The sequence below is a fragment of the Drosophila yakuba genome, chromosome 3R, assembly GCF_016746365.2.
Source record: "Drosophila yakuba strain Tai18E2 chromosome 3R, Prin_Dyak_Tai18E2_2.1, whole genome shotgun sequence".
NCBI lineage: Eukaryota > Metazoa > Arthropoda > Insecta > Diptera > Drosophilidae > Drosophila > Drosophila yakuba.
Window position 1 is genome coordinate 21,942,076 of NC_052530.2, and position 21,179 is coordinate 21,963,254.

General features: G+C 40.9%; 2 protein-coding genes across 3 annotated transcripts in view; both read right to left on the minus strand.

Annotated features, from left to right (window-relative positions):
• Positions 1-21,179, minus strand: part of LOC6537885 (zinc finger protein 853) — a 65,783-nt gene that overhangs the window by 15,072 nt on the left and 29,532 nt on the right. The window contains exon 1 of one of the 2 annotated variants that reach the window (XM_039375692.2): positions 6,628-7,398. The exons of the other annotated variant lie outside the window; for it this stretch is intronic. The gene's annotated coding sequence lies outside the window, so the exon portion shown is untranslated. Of the gene's footprint in view, positions 1-6,627; positions 7,399-21,179 lie in introns of those variants that run through there. 2 annotated transcript variants of the gene reach the window in all.
• On the minus strand, positions 944-1,823 carry LOC26535351. The gene is given in 2 exon segments (XM_039375693.1): positions 944-1,475; positions 1,477-1,823. Coding segments are annotated over 2 exon segments (129 nt in total). The 5' UTR covers positions 1,546-1,823; the 3' UTR covers positions 944-1,415.

A 21,179-nucleotide genomic window follows, 5' to 3' on the forward strand; every position in this document is an offset into this window, starting at 1 on the left:
TTAAGACAAACCACGAGTATAAACAGCAAAAGGTCAGGACGGAGAACTTGTTTTGTCATTTGCCAAAAAAATACAGCACCATCAACATCGGGCAGAGATAAAATAAATTGCTTCAATATCGAATTAATAAAATTCAAATTATTAAAACTGACCATTTCCTGTTCGAACTTTAAACGAAACTAAAACAAAACAAAACAAAAACACATACGCACGCATATGGTATAAAGGAAAAATGAAGCAAATTCCTGAAAAATATGTGACCCAATTAGTTGAAAAGGAGGAAAATGAAATAAATAAAATTCATTTGTCCGCCAGTGGTGTAATTTATTGCATGTTTTGCTCATTAAATTGATTTTTCTCCTTTGATTTTGAGTGCCAGTGTCATTGTCAGAAAACAGGGGACACCGAAGTGCAACCGATGATGCCGTTTTACCGGGGAAACTTGCAAACTTGAAAACTTGGAAACTGGGCAGCCAAGGAGTTGAGAAGAGCACGAATGTTTGTTTGTTTGTTTATTTGTGCGGCGACCGCCGCTGTTGCACTTTTCAGCACGCTCGAGTTTCATAAAAAATGCCAATTAAGCGTGAATATAAGTGCCAGATAATTTTTCAGACAGCAGCCAATGTAACCCAAATTGCCAAAAAACGCGAAAGAGTTACAACAAAGCCAAAACAAGCAACAGGAGCAGCAGAAAGGTAAAAAGTAAAACCAAAAAGTAAAACTCATTTTTCAGGGGTACGATTCACTAACCAAGTGGAGTCGTTGGGCAATATTCCTGGAAACGCATACTATGTTTTCAACTAATGCCATTTTTGTATGAAACGATCACCATAGACGTTTCTATTAAATGAGCTTTAGATATCTTGCGGTTTTTTCGTAGAATCTCAAGCCAACCCAGATTTATTGTGGCTTTCGCCTAGGCAACATTGTCAATAGGCATCGATGTGAAGTGACCTGCTGACAGGCGGCAATGAGAACTTCAAAAAGGCCGCCGCTGACCTCATAATAAGCCAGGCTCATCTCCACTCAGTTTTTGGAGCTCATCTGCCTTCAGGGAGGGCATTCGAGATTCGTTTCGGCTTCAAGTCTCCTGGCTGGCAGCCTTAAACAATATTTACAGCACTCAAGTGCAATTCAAGTGCTGGGCCAAGTCGAGCGATATGCCCAACCACATTCAAGCGATTCACATCCACATCCACGTCCAAGTCCGAATTCGTATCAGGCAAAAACGAGAGCCCCGAAAAAAAGTAAAACTCAAGAATAACGAGCCAAAGTGTTTCTTCGGTTTTTTGTGTCGGATTTTGAGCATTTTTCATTTTGGAACGACAGGCGAACTGATGTTGACGTCCACGTCTGTATCCAAGTCGCAGGCTTGGAATTGAAATTGGAATTTGTGGCATCGTTTTCGGTTTCGTTTACGATTTCGGCCAAGAGACTCTCAGTGCGGCGGCATTGGTACTTTGACTAGTACAATGACGAAGAGTTAAGCGATTCCCGAAAGCCAGAAACAATGGCGGTCATGCTCATAAAATGCCCAAATGTCATCGGGCTTTTTGGAGGGGTATACCCATACCCATACCCATATACCCATACCCATATATTCGAATATATTCAGATCTTCGCTGTTATCGCAAGGCCCTGAGAGGCGGCGTTGATTTTGATAAATGTTTAATTAATTTTGTGCCTCGCTCGAACATTAAACCTGGCTATTTTCTGACTTAATGAACAGAAATTAACAACACACTGAGATCACTCTCCGTGGGGTAGAGCTGTATGGTAGTGATGTTCGACCCAAGGGGAGACAGAAGCCAACCATGCGGAAGATCTTCAAAGTCTGCGCTTTTTTTGGTTAAGTTTCTTCTCGTCTCGTCGGGATTTTCTCATTTACATTACATTATGCTGGCTCTGGCTACATATTATGAATGAATGTTTACCTACACACATGTGAAAAATGTTGTAATTAGTTTTTTACCAGCTTTTTTTTTCCCTTCTTCGCTCAGTGAGTGATTTTCAACAACGACTGCAAATTACAAGTTATTATTAATGTTAACAAGCGAAATCTCCGCGTACTTATGTGTTTATATATATATGCATATATACATATAGTGAAAACTAATTTAGCAGGGGGTTCCCCCCACCTCTTGATTTGTTTCGAAAACCTCCACTTTATGTATTTGTGTGTTGTACATTAATGACTGTTCTTGATTTATGTGCGGCGATCAGTGCGAAGCAGGAGGCACCTTCCTCGGCAAGTGGGTCACATGTCCCGTGGGGGTATTTGTACTTACAGATGCGCAGAACACGAGGGGCACTAAATGCGGCCATAAAAAAAAAGACAACCTCCCCGGTAGCGCTGACATTACATAGAATCCCCCTGAATCACAACCGAAAAACACAAAATACATTCCACAATAATTATGCAAAGAGCAGCAGTGGAGAACAAAAAGCTCGTTGCACAAACGACATCGACACGAACTCATAAAATATGCAAAATGTGTGCCAGCCACTAAGCCAGTCAGCCAGCAGAAGTCGGCACTCTGCACTCGTCCGACAGCCAGCAACTTGTGTCAATAAAAATCAAGCCAAGCACTGCAAGCAAGTGCATCCTCTAACTTCGAATCCGAATCCGAATCCAAATCCGAGTCCAAGTCCAAATGCAATCCTCTGCACTTGTTCCTGCATTGCAGCTGGAAAGCTGTGAGTGTGTCTCAAGTCTAGACAGCAGACAGCCAAAGTCACTTCACATTGCACATTGCGCTTCCTGACTCGGCCGGCTGCCTCCAGATTCAATGAGCCATGGCCGCGAAGGATGGTGCACTGAGTTTTTACGACCCACCGATATATATATATGTACATATATATGTATGTATATGTTGCCAGCTACACTAATCCACTATTCGGGGGTAACAATAAAAAATGCATCCATGAAAACGGTAGAGTCGAGAGCTAATCAGGGGCTCAATTTATTGTAAGTCCTCGGGGAATTAGCATACTCCCGCGGCGATCGGTTTGTATGATCACATGGCATCATCGGTCGGGATCAATGGGCAAATCGGTTTATATAGTGGACTTGCAAATTGGCAGAAGCAGGATGCGCAAAATTCTGGCCAGTTTTATGGGGATCGTAAACAAGGAGAAGTGTTGCAGGCAACATTGCTTAAATTAAATCAAAGATCGGGCAGAGGCACTTAAAATATCTAGTACACTCTAGCAAAAGTATCCTTTCAGCTTTAATGTTAAGTTTTTGGCTTTATTTTACAGAAATAGTGGAATTTTGAAATACAAGATTATTACACGATTATTACTAGATTATTACTTGGGAATTGGCAGTAAATTATAAACACTTTTTTATGAGAAAATCCCCTTTCGACAATCAAATTTTTTTCAGTAATGAAAAATTCCCTGGCATTTATAGCTAGTAGTAAATAAATAAAGCAAATGAAAATCAAACGGGAAAATGTCAGAGGCAAAAGTTCTCAGCGCTGGCCGTAGACAAATAAATTTATGACACATGACGTTGTGGAGTACAAGTACGGACCACAACATCGACATCGACATCGAACGAGCTGAACTGAACTGAAGTCGACTGAAGTGTAACTTCCCACTGACCCAATTTACAAGCACTTAATGCCAAAAAGGAGAAGTCGTAGAAGAAATAAACAAAGACGAAAGCCAGGCCGGGGTAATGCATATCAAATAAAGTTCAAGCGACAGCAGCAACACCAACAAGACGACAAAAATTATGACCAAAATAGACAGCACTGCCAGCCAACAACAACAACAAGGAATAACAACAAAGAAATTTAAATTAAAATCCAAAAAAACTCCCACACATAAAAAGTCAAGAAAGAAACGCCAAATGAAAAAAATATACACACATACTCCCGAGTAGAGGAGAGAGAAAAAAAAGGTCTGTCAAAATTAAATCATTTCGGTGGCAAACAACATAAACCGATGGTTAAAAGTTGATAATGATGATGCTTGGATAACGCTCGTTATTACTATGGTTGTTGTTTTTCTTGATGTTGTTGTTATTGTTTTTGTTGCCAGTGCTGCTACCTTTGTGGCTGTCCAGTGCGTTGGTGGCTGGCACTGACAGCGTAACAAATGCTATTTTGACAAAGTGTCTGACATGAGGAGCGTGGAAGCGCAGACCCAGAAAGAGACAAGCGAAACACCGAGGTTCCACAATTATGCGAAAGTGAACAAAAAATTTATAAAATCCAGTGCGAAACGGTTGCTGCGTGTCTGGTACACAAACACACACATACTATATAGATATAAGTATACCCAAGAGCAGAAGAAATTTATTAAATTTTTTTTTTTTTTTTTTTTGGCACTGATAAACACCCGCTAAAGTTAAGCGGACAAGCGACCCAGAGTCCATTCCACTTGACGGCCAAGCTTCCGGTTTCTTTTTTGGGTGAAATTTTCTATGCGCCTGTGGCAGATTTATGTGAGAAAACATAACAACAGCGGCACAACATTTTTCATCAAAAATTATAAACACCGATAGCGAACTTTGGAATTTGCATATACCTCCCTTTTGGCGCTTTAACACATGCGATGGTGTTGTTGGCTGCACGGCACCGGCAACAGACTTTTAATTATTAATATTAGACATTAGAAAATGAATACCAACGAATAAGATAAACAAAATCAATCAGTCAGTGGTTTCACAACCCACGGGGTCTTCACATACAAATTAACAGCTTTTATTTCATTCATTTGTCACCATGTTTCTGGGCAAACATACTAGATTTGCCGTTAATTGCAGAAAATCTTTGACTGTGATTGTAGTCGTGTTAAATGGACAAATGAGTGACTAATTTAACGTCAAATAAGTAAACAAAAAGCGTTAAAAAATTATATAAGTTCATAAACAGTTATAAAAAGAGAAAATTACTAGAAATATCATAGATTTTCATATGTTCCACGCTCTGAGTTTTAAAATCTAAAGCCGACTATTTACTGGTTATACATGAAAACTATGAAACTCGTTCTTTTAATATATTTATAGTTTTTAATTCTATATTTGCGAAACGTTTATGACGCTTCTACTTGTATTCAGAACTAACACACAATAATAAACTACGTAATCAGATTAGCGTTTCATTCATAATTTTTTTCCCGAATGCGTTAACAAGTTCGTTGCCTAAGTCTTTTGTTCCTGCTCACCAAAAGCAGTGATCAAGAGTTAATACCAAGTTATTCACGAGTGTAGTTAAGTAAAGCTTATCTTCGCCATGAGTTCGTTGCTTCAGTCTTTTGTTTGCTTGGCTGAATGCGGCGTTGATTTGGAATTGCTTTTTATTAGTTTTATTTTCCGTTTTTGTCGTTTTTAATTTAAACTGGCGACGTTTCACTTTAATAATTTTAATACCTTGTGCAGTTTATTACCTTCGTTTTAATTAAATGCCATTAAGGTGTTTCTCTTTCCCTGAGCTTAAAGCCAATTGTATTTTCGTATCATCAGATAGTTTTTAGGCAGTTCAGTGAAAAATTGTGCTGCTCCCCATTCGGATCTTATCTAAAATTGATTTCGTATTAATTTACTACCTGCACACACTTAAGTTTCGTTTTATGGGTTTTTTCTAACGTCTATCATCAGCGCTCGCTTGTTATTGATTACATTTTTAAACAATTTAAATAAATAAAACTGATTAATATTCATTGATGGCTAATATACGAGGCTTGAATGTGCCGGGGAAACTGTGTGCTAAACCAGCTACTGCTACTGTCAAGTTTGGCTAACTTTCTTCCAGCAACTCGCAAAATTATCAATTATGAAGTCATTATTATTTACAGCAAGCCACACATGCGGCCAGCCGCGCTTGATTAATTGCTTTTCAAGCTTGTCAAGGGTTTGCCGTTTTCTATTTTCGCAAGCTTAGATTTTTGGCGAATTTTTCTTTTTTGCACTGAAGGTGTTGCCGGAACATTTTTTCTACTTTTGCGTTTTTTTTCGATTTCGAGGCAGTCGCTGCGCAGTTCTAATTAGCTAATTATACACTAAATTAGTATATAATTATTGCTACCCAAGCGTTTGGCCTGCTCACGGAATTTACTAATCTAAGCAGGCCAAAAGGTAGATGATTGGCACTATTCAAATGTGTGCAAAAAATAAATACACACAAATGGTAGATAAGACTAAAATGCCGTTGAGATGCGCTATCAGCGTTTTGTCAATTTTGTGAAATTTGTAATCAATTTGCCAGCTTTTGGCACAAAAGAACCCAGATCAGAAAAGACAATGAACTCCTCATTAATGGTTACTAGTCTGGTCAAAATCCTTTTTTATTTTATTTGAATTCTGCTTTGTTTCGCGCTTTTCTGCTTATGATAACTGGCTGGGAATTTCTATGGTCTGAGCGTCATGACTTTCCAAATACAAAACACCAGCGATAAAACTTGAATTTCTGTATCCCGCCACCAAGACTATCATAAAACTATTAAAAAAAATATACACTAATTTGAATCTATATATATATATATATAAAACTACCGACATTTGATTTTAATATGGTTCTGCTTTGCATAGATGTGCGACAGGCAAGAAATATAGAAATACCTACAAAATAAACTAAAGACTTGGACAACGAAGTTGACAACCAAACTTGCACTTACCGGTTTCAAATTGGTCAACGTGGTCGGAAAGTTTATCCAATTTTAATAGCTTAATAAATCCACGTAAATATGTACGTTTATAGTATATGATACTTTTGTATTCGTATTAAATTGGTTGGGCTACACAATGATTATTAGTTTTTCCCATGCCTCAGCCCATTATGAGCATTATTTATGGCAACCGATTGTTGAAGACACTCTCACACACATATATCATCGGATCGTCTTATCAGACGAAACATAATTCTTGGCCTGCATTCATAAATTTGCCAGACACATTTTCATTTGCATTTGTCGGAGGAGGTGCGGGAAATATTCTTGAGCAAAACTAATTTGGCCGGGTTAATTAAAAACTGAGGTCCGTATCGCAGTTTCCGTTGGCGGTGGTTTCCGTTTCGCTGTGTTCTTATGTTGGGTGGGCGACAGGAATCGCGACGACGACAATGACAACGACAACGACAACGACAACAGGTTAAATGGAAATTTTTAACGTTTGGCCCGACGGCAAATGAACTTATACGGAAGTCACACAGACGAGAGGTGAGAAAACCGAAACAGAAACAGAAACAGTCGAAAGACGAAAGACGCAACCAAACGGCTCCAAAAGTCGAACTCTCCGCTCGAAGCTTTGAAACGCACGCAACGCTCAAACACTTGAAACTGAACTGAACTAAATCTGGCTCTTGGCCAGCATGTCCAAGAAGTTGCTGGCCAAAAGCAGCGGCGGCAGCGACGTCGGCGTCGACTTCAGCCGATCTGCTGAGAGCGTGACGACAACGCCGGCAGAGCTGATCTTTATTGTGTGTTTTTTTTTTGATTTTTTTTTGGGGGGTTTTCGATTTTTGTTTCTGCTATTATAAGATTTGTTTGTTGTGGCCGGAGCCAAAGCGGTAAATGATAATAAAAGTTAGCAGCCTAGCTAGCTTTTTGGCCAGGCCAAAATCGAATCAATGAAGACGCTCTGCTCTCTTCGCGCTCTATGCGCGATTCAGATGCTGATTTATGCTATTAATATATTTGTCAATTATTTTTAAGATCGCCTGACGCTTAGCTCTTTTGTTCGATTGGGCTTTTCTATGGGTGGTTGGTATTATTTTTAGAATTTGCAAAGACTGCCATGGCATTGAGCATTAAACTGTCAGCATTTTGATATCGTTTCGCCCCATAAATTCGCAGCTTTATGACCGTCTTTTTCTCAATGGAGAATTGTGCAAAAAAAAAAGAAGCCTTTTGACCCCTGTCTGGTGTAATCTAGTTTGTTTCGGCGAAAGGCTGTGACGGACACGCCCAGTCTATTGAACTTTTCCCATAAATAAGCAAGATGTTTTCTCACAACAATTATGTTGCTGCCGCTGCTTTTTCTAACCATTGATAGAAACGCTCTCATTCACATCCCTGGCCCCGGTTTAATAATTTATCAAAAAGCTTTTAGTCAATGATTTTGAATTTACGATTTCGATTCGCCTCAATGGCCCCAAACTGCGACTGTTTCTTTTAAAAGCCTTTCCACTGTCTCGCAGTAAACAGTCGATTCAGTGGAGTGCCACAACGACCTGACCCCCATAAGCGTTTCACTAATTCATGCCACTTATTAGCCACAAAACACAAAATACAAAATAAAAAAAAAACACATAACAGCCACGGCCGACTTGCACCTGCCTCTTGGACTCGAACTCGGAACCGTGCTCCATTTGGGGCATTTCAACGTCAATCAATATGCATTTGAACTCCATCAATCGTTTCTTCAGCTGTGGGATTTCGACTGGCTTTGAGCATTTCTTTTGGCTCTTTCTCTTTCGATACGATTTTATGGCTTAATGCCGTTTTCTGGCCATTGAGCACTTAACGCTACATTTTCGGGCAGGACGGTTAGCAACGTAAATGGTGGAGGTTAAGGGGGTTGGAGAGGCATATTACCCGGGCTTATTGGCTTTCTTGTATCTTATATCTGGCCATCGTCTATGTTCATCTGATTTGCATTTTATGGTGTTCCTGCTGACTTTTCTCACATTTTTACGCCCGAATTTCAATTTTGTTCCATCTATTTTCAGGTTAATATATTTTCGAATACTACGGCTTTTATGAATTTTTGATAATTTCTTTTTATGTTTGATTTGACACCTGGTTCCGATGAGAGCGGTTCCGATATTAACGGTTTTTTAATTACCCACTGTCGGTAGCTAAAAAAAAAAAACAAGTTCGCTGCCCAAGTCTTTTGTTCTTCGCTCGGCCAGCATGACGGCCTGACAACACCAGGCTCCGCATCCAGGTCGGAAAAGTGAAATTGAAGTCTCGGTCATATTCGTGGTTGTTTTGGGAGAAAAACGGGAGGCGGGCACTACATACGTATAATAATGTAAAAAACCTAGTAATCAGGGGAGCCACAAAGATCGGGGCAGCTCATTAACTTGCCGCTTTCGTCAACCAGCCGCAGATGCCTAAAAATAGCGCCACGTCATGAGGCAGTCTGGGTTTTATTTTTTATACATTTTTTTTTTTTTTTTTTGAAGTCCATCTCAAGGTGTTGCAGCTACCAGAGCTACCTGCAGAGCTACCCCCGAACCCCGCCACCTGAAGCTCCGGAATGCAGCGCCCACTCGGCCAGCTTTTATTTTTTCATCTTCTCAGAGCCTGCTCGACCCATATTCTTTATGAATATTATGGATCATACGTATATACATATGTAGGTACATAAATCTGTTCGCGGCTCCACTGTCCCCTGATCCCATTGTTAAGTGTAACTATTAGTTTGCTACGTTTCCAGGTCAACTGGGCAATCAATCATATAATATACAGAAGGAAATTTGTATAGTTGGGCGGAACAAGGAGTGGAATTTGATTTCTCTCTTTTATTTTACTTTTTTTTGGCACTTTACATGCCCTTGCGGCAGACTGTGTATTGTTAATCGGTCATTTAATGGCGGAAACACCACAAACGGCATAGTTTCTTGTCAACTGTAACGAATCGCTGTGTATTAGGCCAAGAAAAGTATAATATTCCATTCTATTTGGCGATAAATTGATATTTATTTGTGTTCACATGCACAACAAAGAGGCTATCAATTTTATGGCTTAAAATAAACGCACAATCCAAGCAACATATTTGGATCATTAGTATTGTTAAAATTTAAAAATTGCAAAATATTAAACAAGAAACATAAATCGCAAAGATAATATGCAAAGTATGAATCACTCATAAAAAGCGTGGTGCCAAAACAAAAACAAGAGAGAACGCTATAGTCGAGTTCCCCGACTATCTGATACCCGTTACTCAGCTAGTGTAAGTGCGAAGGACAGTTTTTGGCGGTTTGTGGGCGTTAGAGTGGGCGTGGCCAAAAGTTTTTTGGCAAATAGATAGAAATTTACAAGACTAATACAAAAATGAAAAAATATCAAAACATTTTTCAAAAGTGTGGGCGTGGCAGCTTTGGGCGGTTTGTGGGCGTTAGAGTGGGCGTGGCAAAAAGTTTTTTTGCAAATCGATAGAAATTTACAAGACCAATACAAAAATGAAAAAATATTAAAACATTTTTCAAAAATGTGGGCGTGGCAGTTTTGGGCGGTTTGTGGGCGTTAGAGTGGGCGTGGCAACCTGAATCGACAAACTTGCGCTGCGTCTATGTCCCTGGAGTCTGTATACTTAATCTCAACTTTCTAACTTTTGTAGTTCCTGAGATCTCGACGTTCATACGGACAGACGGACAGACGGACAGACGGACAGACGGACAGACGGACAGACGGACAGACAGACGGACGGACAGACGGACATGGCCAGATCGACTCGGCTACTGATCCTGATCAAAAATATATATACTTTATATGGTCGGAAACGCTTCCTTCTGCCTGTTACATACTTTTCAACGAATCTAGTATACCCTTTTACTCTACGAGTAACGGGTATAATAAAACCTACCAATCACTGTTGGTCTTAAACGACATTCGTCAAGAATACTGACAAACGGAAGTCCAAATGCTAGAACTGAAGATGACTAAAGCCAAACACAACAATCGGCAAATAAATTATGGCTATGCACTAAGCAAATATAACTTGGAAATTATGGCTCCGGTTTCTCGTCTTCCTTATTTACCTACGACAGCTCATTTGCCGCAGATTTGTTATACATTTTTTTCTTCGAAATTCCTTTCGGCCAATGGCTTCTGCGGGTCGGGTTGGATATTTTCTCCACTTGGCGTTAGATTTCCCAGCATATTTCTACATAGAAATCGGCGCAGGAAGCGCATACCAGACGCTGGCATGGAAAGATAAATAAAAAGCTGCACATTCACGGTGCTGACCGACCGAACGACCGGTGGCCCCGGTGCGGTGGCTGTTATGAAAATGAGTTTAAGTTTTTGTTTGTTTATTCTCTAAATGAACTTTTCACCAAACCGGCGGATGTCGAGTGTTTAGCGGAAAGTGAAAAGTGCTGCTTAAAATGACTTAGTTTGCAGGTTTTGCCTCGCCTTTTGCGGAAGTTGCAGCCAGTGTCGGTCGGTACTACTAACAAGTTGTCTATCATGGAAAAGCAATTTCCATGCCAATGATTTATGAGCCGCTTAACCGGCCCATTACAATCTTATCTCTGGGCTATTATGTACACCGTTTGAGCTGACAAAATATATTGTGCTCGAAATCTAAAGCTGCCACGCTAAACTTCAAGTTGAATCTGAATCTCGAGCTTTAGCTTTAGCTGACGCTGACATGTCGCGCTTATCGCTGCCAAGCTATCAAGAGAGACCACAGCCACAGTCACAGTCACAGCCATAGCCAGACAAAAGCCGTATAGACCTGGCCAAAATCCCAAGCCAAACCAAACTGAAACCAAAACAAAACAAAGCGAAAAGCCCGGGCCCAGTGTGTCTCAATTGTTTGCCACCACGCACGCGCGCAATTACTTAAACATGTCCAAGTCCGCGTCCACGAGTGGAGCCCACATTTGCCAGCCAACCAAACAGCCAGCCAGGTGCACTTTGGAGTATGGAGAGTGTGGAGTATTTGTGTGTGGGTATCCTATGCAAATGCGAATGCAGTCTCAACTCATTGAATGACCCTCGTTAGGCGCCCCTACCCCTGCCCCCAGCCTCAGAGCAGCTACCCTAATCCCTCCCTGACTCCGTCACGCTTTGTTTGGCCTGTCAAGATGACAAGTGTTTGCTTTGCTTTTGCCTGCTCCTCGACGCAGCTGGCGCTCCGGCCATGTAAACTTGACATTTGATAGCATTTTAATTAAAAAGAAGTCGAACGGAGTTGCAGGAAAATTTATGACGCCGCACTAAATCCCGAGTGCCGTGTGCGTGGTCACAGTGCTCTGGAAAACATTTCTGTGCTTTTTTGGTCCACTCTAACGCTAGATCTGTCTATAGATCTTAGAAATTATATCACGCAGCGTTCGAATCTGTGGAGGTGGCGGCGTCTATATTTATATACATATATACATATATATAGATATATGCATGTATATATATTTTGAAGCTGTTGGAGCTCTGGGGTCTGTGGGGCGTTGTCCGTGACCGTGTGGCGAGCCCACCGAAATGAGGTCGAAATTATTTGCAATTTATTGAAGGCAATCACAATGCCTATGAACTATATTTCTAAGTCATGGCTTGGCTCTTGTGGTTGTTGTTTATTAGTTCTTCAGCTGGTCTTTTCATTGAGCCATGAAATTCCGTTTTTTTTTGTTTTTTTTTTTTTTATTTTTCTCGCCCCTCCATCTCCTTCTCCACCACTGGCACTCTTTTCTACCAATATAATTTTTATGTTTACTCTTTTTTCCGCCAGACATTTGTGCAGATCGTGTTGGCCTGGTCCAGAGGAGCTGTAACAGAAGAAGTGCCGCGGAGATTGATAGGAATGCAGTCTCAACTGAATGTTCGCTTGATTGGAATAATGGCATGGCCGAGAGTTATGTGGGCATATCTATCTGCTTTGATTGGCTTTATAAAATACTTTACGACGAAATGTCTAAATTAATCTTTATGCAGTTGCCAGGATCTATCGCTCTACAGCGGATGCATAGTCGCTTCTCTAGAAAATATATATCTCAAATAAGAGTCCCCAAATAAATTGATAAACAAAAGGGCGAAAATAACAAACAATTCTCTTCTTTTGATTTGATTACAATCTATCTATTCCAATAGAGCATCCGTAAATGGGATATGCCCCCAAATACTCACAGTTCACGACACCCAGTCAAGTCGTTTGTTTTTCTTCTTTTTCTGCCAATTTTTTTTTTTCGGCTACTTTTGTGAATTGAGTTAATTTCGCTGGTAGCGGGTGGTTGATTAAAACGGAAATGTCGTGCGTTTAGCTTAATGATCTCAAGCGCCTCGCCTTTAACTCATTCGTTTTCAAGTGCAAAACAATTTGCATCCCCTGAGGCCCCAAAAAAAAAATATATCCGCAGTCCAAATAGGAAGCCTCACCCATATTCCGCGCAAACCCTTGAATTTTATTTGTGGCATTCTGGCGAACTGCAAAACGCTTTTCATGCTTTTCATGTTCAACGTGATCTGCGCCGATCTCTTCGCATCTCCATCTCCATTGCCATCGCCATCTCCATTTTCATTTCAATTTTCCAGCGTTTGAGATATTTCCCGTTTATTTTTTTTTTTTTGCGCAGGTGTTGGCCGTTGGATTTGAAAATAGTGCAAAATCGTGCTGAAGATATTTGTACGTGATGCCATGTTGTAGGTGTCGGATCAGGATTTCGTCTGGGTTTCAGTTTCAGTTTTGGCAGGCACTAATTTGGTAAAGAAAACTAAGCCAGCAAAGAGAATACAAGGTTTCGTTGCGGGAATAAAAGGCCAGAGGCTAAAAATGCGTGGTTGGGCCTATTCAAATTGCCCAATTCTGGCTTACTCACACTGAAACAATTGCAAACTCATTGACGTCATTAAAAAACGTTTAAAATAAAGTTTTGCGCCTTTATTAAGACTGACATTCGAACAAAGCCTCTTGTCAGCCTTTTTGTGGCTCTTGTCTTTTATTATGATTAAAATATCCCAAAGAGTGGTTTATTTTTGTTCGACTTGATGCCGCTATTTTTCATTATCTACCAACATCTACCACCACCTACCCCTACCGCCACTTCAGTCCAGAGATATCTGTTTATTTAAGTAGCCACCTCAGTCGAAAAAATGATTGTTGATCTTTTTTAGGCCGCTTCATTGTTGTCTTTTCGAAGCGGGGCGTTTCACAAAATCAAACTGCTCCACATACACGGCATTTAACGCATAGCCCAGCGTAGATATATGTCTCTGTCTCTCTGTCTCTGTGCATTGTTGTTTATTTTTATAAGGTCTCAGGCTGGGACACACCTCAAAAAAAAAAAAAAAATCCATCGAGCCACCGAATGCCACCGATAGATAGCCACTGTATGCAATTGGGCAATGTCCCGCGATCCCAACTACCAAATAACCAAACAACAAAAACTTCCAAACTTCCAAAGTTACCAACTTCAAAAGGCTAGAGGCGGCATTTAAACATTTTCGATTTGTTTTAAATAAAAGCAATGACATGCCGCAAAAGTATTAACAACAATCAATGCAGCACGTTAACCACAAAGGCGCAGCACTGTCTTGATCGATATTGGTTTTCGGCTTAGGAGGTGTTGGTATTGGCTTGCCATTAAAATCGGTAAATAATTCACGCCATTAAGCGTGCGACGATCTGTACGATCCATTGATATATCATACGATACGATACGATACGATCCATTAGGTGAAATCGAAATCGGATTCGGAATCGAAATGGGTATCTGAATCTTGTTTGGATCATCATGGGCTGAGGCGCTGAATTGATGTTCATAATTTTTACATTTCGAGTGGCTTATTTATGGTGCAATTTCGTTTTGATAATTTGCTGCCTTAAATGTGTCCACACTCGATCTTTGTACGTCATCCCGATAATCGAATGTAAATTATATATATCACCATATTTATGCATGCCAATAAACTACAGGTTATTTACATATGCTTATTTTGATTGGCAGCCTATAAAGATAGCCAACAAACTAATTTCCCTGCACAGCAGGTGTTTCTCCTTCTCCATCTATCTTTTATCAAATCAACTCATTCGATGGTTATCTAAGTTAAGGGTATATACATATGTATATATGTTTATATAAATTTACTTAAGAATGGTTGGAAATTTTATGCCCTTGGCGAGTTACACCAACGTAAATTGTGTAAGTGCAAAGGAATTAATCAATGTGACATTTATGGGCAGTCTGCTTAGTTTTCCACTCCGTTCGATTTCCCAAATAACTTAGATAAAGTCGTTAGGGCTCGTTAATTGAATTAGCTATCTGAGCATGCATATTCATGCTCAATCAAAACGAACACCGGACTAGTTTTGGATAGCCATTAGCTATGCCATATCGTCCAAAAGCGGAAAAATATAATTTCTTGTTTTAGTTTAAATGCTTATTTTCTTGTTGCTATACATACGAGTATGGCTCGGCTAGGAATGAGTTTCAAAACTGTGGCCATAAAATCTGAAAACAACAACGTCAATGGCCGAATTTAAAATCAATTAAAACAAATTTATGCTGACATGAGACAAATCTGAAGCAGCATCACATTTTGCGTAGGCGATCATTAAACGAAACTGACTACAGAGTATGAGAATGGGGAATGGGAAAAATAGGGGGCTCTTTGATGCTGTAACCCAATCGTTACCGTTTTTGGTAGCCCATTTTCAGGGTCCAAAACAAATCATTAGGTGATGTCGTTTTTTGGCTGCCAGTCTTTGGCCGATTCTGAACTCTGATTTATGCGACATCAGCACGCGATATAGAACAGCTAACCAAAGGGGATCGATATGTTGGGGTGGGTGATGGTGCTGGTGGTTATATATTGGATGGTGATGAGGCCACCTACGGTGCGATGAATAGCAATTAGTGGCATAAATCAATGACAATCCTCAATCGGTGTGTGTTTGTGTGTGTGTGTGTGCACTGGGAAGGCAAACAGGCGCATAAATAACGCTGATACGATACATTGGTAATACCTATGGCCAGATAGCTCTTGGCCAGATAGACTGCTCTTGGCCAGATAGACTGCTCTTGGCCAGATAGACTGCTCTTGGCCAGATAGACTGCTCTTGGCCAGACAGACTGCTCTTGGCCAGATAGACTGCTCTTAGCCAGATAGACTCTCTTCCACTTGCCAGCTTGTCTCGGGGCTCTAATTGCTCCGCGTCAATGTTTATCCAACTGTGGGTGTTCCACACGCACTCGCTCGTTGACCGCTATACGATTTATACCCCATATGATACTTCTCTGCCCGCGAATGTTTGCTTATTCTAATGAACCCACACGATACCGCTGAAGTGGTGTGCAGAGGAAAAAACACACTCTTGATTTTCATTTCAATTTTTGCATTTTAAAACCTATTTTTAAAATCATATTTTTAGTTCAGTCGGGGATTTTTTTTGGTTTAATCGTAAAACCAGCCAGTTACTCACTTCCGAGAATTTTAAAGTGCGTCAAGGAGACTTACAAAACTAGTAAGCTAGCCTGTATTAATAAACGAATATTATAATTTCAGACGAAAAATCTTTAACTTCATAATAAATACTTCCAACTTCGCAACTGGTTCGCAGATAATCACTTAGTCTAAAATTATTAATTACCAAATTATAGAAATTTATGCCACTGCTAATAGGCGTTGACTATTTGCTTAAATATAGATTTGTCAAAAAAGGGTCTTTTTATAATGAAAATAGTCGTGGTTTTTTGCTGTTATGCACGCAGTGAAAGGAAATGTGTAAATCGAATAGGCTGTTACCAATTTCAATAACAAATTTTCCCTGTGCAAATATAAATGAGACGGCGTAAGCGGTGCAGTTTCTCTATTATCGATGAAAATTGCGGATTCCCGAATGATGTCATGTTGATCATGTAACTCAATTTCAATTTACATGATCGATGCTCGCATGCCAACGGGTAGCTGTGAGAAAAATTGATTGAATTAAAAGATACACTATTTCGGAGGGAAGTGGTGCAGTGGCTCCGAGTGGTGCAAAGTGTTGCGGAGTGGTGCGGAGTGGTGCAGATTGGTGGTGGGCAGGTGCCGCGGGGCCAAATGTGTAACTGTGCAGGCGTTCGATTTTAATCGCTTCATTTAAAATGCCGCTCGATACGCATCAGTTGGCTCCTTGGCAGCTGCTGCAGCAGCACTTACTGCAGTTGGCTACTGCAGCAACGGCAGCAGCAGCAGCAGCATTGCGTGCCACTTGCTGCGATCTTGTTTTGACCAAAAAACCGAACGAGCGCTTGTGGCCAAAATCGAAACACAAATGGCCGCCGTTTTGGCAGCAACTGCCACTGCCAGATCGTCTGACCATTTTCATGCTGGGGGAAAATCAAACGAAATTTTTTAATTAAATTGTTGCCGCACTTGGCCATGCGGCCGTAGGCATACAACAAAATCTTTTCAATTTTAATTAAATGCCCAGCATTTGGTTATCGCTGACGCTTATGCATATATATAGTACATATATACACATATACGAAGCTCATCCGCTGGAAAAAAAAGCTCCCGTTCGATTGCCTCCTCCCACCGAGAAACACGTGTGCTGTAAATCAAACCGGCTAATGATGCATTTAGCGCATGAAATATGCCAATGCAGCCACGCCGGGTCACTAACTGCGGCTAATTTACGGGCACATGGACACTGCAGTGTGCCGGCTCACACACACACACACACTCTTACTCACACCTATCAAAGTCAAGGTGCTTATTAAGTGCAGCGGCATACACAAGCATCTTCCACTCCCCTTCGCCCCTCGGTATTTACATGCGCATTTAGTAATTCTCACAGTCGGCTAACACACACACACACACACACCGACTCGCAAATCAGAAATCAACACCTATACAGCCGCACATATCATACTAATGATGCGAAATGACTTTAACGGTTTCTGTCTATTCTGCAGGTGGTGTGCGATCAGGTGTGTGGGGTATGCCCAACTGCATATGGAGATCATCGTCTTATTGATAAGAGCTAAGCTGCATTCATAATCAAGAGGCTAAAAATATTGTAACGTTAAGTAGTTTTACACTTTTTAAATACATTTTCTAGCTAAAAAAGCATTAGAAAAAATTAAAAATATATATATTAATAGTTTCCTTACTTAAGGACCTTTTCAAAATGACTGCTAGAAAAAGAAGTTGTACCCACAAAAGTTTTCTGAGATTACAGGGTAATCCCTGATTTAAGCCTAGTTAGCACCAGCAATGCAGGCAAATACAACAAGGCCAGCAATGACAGGCAATGGCCTGAACGCTGAGCTGGTGTTGGTATCAATGGTTTGGGCTCTTGGCAACATTGTTAGGTTGGTAAGAGGAATGGAGGGTGTGAAGGGGGGCAGTGGGTGAGTGGCTTGGGATGATCAATGGCCAACTGGTTCTCTTTGCTCTCTCCCGCAATTGCAGACGGCAAATGCAGACATCGTTCGCTTTTTTCTATGAAATAAAGGTCAAATAAGCCAACAAGTCAGTCGACGGCAACAAAAACAGCAACAAGTGTTATTTTTTGTTGTACCCAAGCGCGGCTAGCCGTTAAAATAAAGATTTATTGTATAAAGATTCTCAAGTGTTTTTATTCCTTTTGCATGGCTGCTGCTTTAACCTGACATTTGTTAAACTTATTTGGTATTTTTGACTGTTCATGGCAAAAACGATTTTCAGCGCTTTAATTACGTGTGTAAAATGTTGCTGTTTAATTAAGCCATTTCTGGGGAATTCACAATTGCGAAAAGGTGAAATTGAAGTATCTAGATGTATTTAACCACTTGCTGGCCCTCAATTAATGCCAAAGAAATGCCAAAAAACACACCCAATAGAAAGCTGACCCAAGTCCATTTCCGTCGTGGACAGCACATTCCATTCCCGTGCGATTTCTCGATTTCATTCACAGAAGTGCCAGGGAATCTTAATTTGAATCGTTTAGCAACGGAAGCATCGAGTTTCCAGCCAAATCTTTTCTGCTCTACTTAAACATTTGCAACAACAGATTGTTCAGCACAACACAAAAAAAAAAAAAGCACCAAAAATTAATCAAAACAAACAATAAAGAAATGGTCAAAAGCAAATAAAAAGTGCCGGTCCAGAAATTGGGTCCAAGACGTTTGCCCCTTTGGGCAATTTTCGGCAATTTGAATGATTCAAAAGAGGAGCAGCATCAGCAGCAGCAGCAGCAGCTGGAGAATATTGCTCATTTCGCCATGTAATCTTGGGGTGGCCCAGAAAGTAGAACAAACCATTGAACCCGCATAAGGCACGAAAGCCAAAGAAACGAAAACGAACCGAACCAAATATTCAAAGCTATGAAAAGGCCAATTAATATGAAACTCGTTTCGATGGAATGCCGGGGTCTTATTATTAATACACTTATTTCGCCGTTTGTATTTGTGTTTTTTCGGTTTTCTTCCTCGCCTCATTGTATTTGCACTTGAGCACCACATTACTCATACGCCCGGTTAGCCGGGTTAAACATTTCTGTTGCCCTCGCGGTGCTTGGTGTGTGACGGCGGTGTATTATCGTGTATGTATGTATGTACATATATGTGGCTTTTGGTCAGGTAGAAGCCACCGCAAATGCCACACGTTACGCATACGCCAGGTAGGCCCGGCTTGATTCGCCTGCGTCGTGTTCGTGATTGATATGCGCTCGCACAATATGATCGATCTCTTTTCTTCATCATCAATTACAGTTTGCGCAGCTTTTGGCCCGAGCCGATACCCATTGTCCGCCGGCTCTCGACCGTTGTTGGTTTTATAATCACTCTTTTTTTTTTTTTTTTTTTGTGCCTTGGTCATAATAGCTGGTGTTGTCTTGGCCGTTTTTCTCTTGGCCCGGCATTTGTGGGTTAACTGCATATTAGACGCTGCTTGACGGGCCACACACAGTCATGTGATTAGCCGGTGCTCCTGGTAGTGAGTCATTAGCAGTTTTGATCGGTCTGCCCAACAAAAATCCGCAAATTACCATTGGCCGCTAAGAAAAAAAAACGATCAAAAACGTTCAAAAACGCAAGCCTTTTATGCAAATGGTGTGGAAATTTTTTGGTGGCCCGAAATACATAGTTGATCCCTGAGACTATCGGCCCGCCTCTCTAAAACGCTCGCTACGATTTTGTCAAAGCTGTCAGGGAAATTTGCATAAATGATAACTTTATCGAACTAACCCAATGAATTGGATAGTTTGGCAGAGGGGGCGTGGCCACTGAGCCGTTGAGTGACTGGCCTGCGTGCGTGTCACCTGCGCGTCTGTTTCGCCATCCCGCTCTGTCTTCTGGGCCTGTAAAAATTAACATGTCACTTCGCACAGGTGGAGACTTGGCTGAAAAAGCCTCGATCGGCATGCCATCCAAGTGCGTTTTTGAATGGGGAGGGGCGTGGCAAAAATGTGTTGCAATTTCGTAAATTAAAACGAACAATAATGTTTTTTGAAAATTGTTTTTCTTTGGAATTTCTGGCTTGTGGAATTTTTGTGAGACATTAAAATGAATTATTTAGCATTTTCTTATTTTTTGATATCATCTTTAATAATGTTGCAAATATATTTTAAGCTATCAGTGCAGAAACATAATTCTATAGATCATAATAAAAAGAAGCAAATTAAATTGCCACCATCCCGCTTAGAGGCTTATCAGTTAATGGAGAGCACGGCTATTATATAATACACTTATTCTGAGTACAAGTACCTGGCTGGCAATCATTTGCCCCGATCTACAAGTGAACTCGAACCCAGCCTTTTCCTGTCGTTTGTCATCCCTCCCCGCGCTCGATATTGTTTCGAATCAAGGCAATGTTCGTGGCCTAAACAAGCGCTTAAACAACGACGGCAATGGCTAACAGCCAGCCAATGGACTGTGGACTACATGAAGTGCCAAATTTATATAACCATTAGATACGGCAGTGGCTGAGCCGCTAAAGCTCCAATATACTATAGCATAGTGGTCTATGCTATACCCTAACCCCATTTGCATGCGCCGCCTTCGCCGACGACTGACATCGCAACATTTTGTTGCAGCAGCAGCTACCAATTCCGCAGTCTGCCTGCCTGCCATCCGTCCGTCCACTTAGTCGCAGCTCGTTTGGGCCACGTCTTTGGCTCGGGCTCAATTTTGTGGCAGGCCACTACTAAGCCAACTACTAGTGGCTTACTACTACTGAGTACCACAAGTTTGCTGCAGGTTGTTCTTGTTGCCCGTTGCCCGTTGCCCGTTGTCGGTTGTCGGCTGTTGGCCGATGGTTGTTGGTTGTCATGTACGAAAATTGTAGCGCGCATTGCTGCAGGAAATAGTTCAAACATATCAATTTTATTTTTATTTATGCTAATAAACCGTTAGGCCAGCCGAGTGAATTATTGGCCATATACATAAAATCCAACAAAACTATAAAAAAAACATAAAACTAAAACCCAAACCAAAACCAAAACCAAAAAAAAAGAACCCACAACGCATAGGCGCAACCACGACCCGGCGGCACATGTCGAATCTCTGTTGTGAGCACCTCGATCTCGATCTGGGGTGAAATCT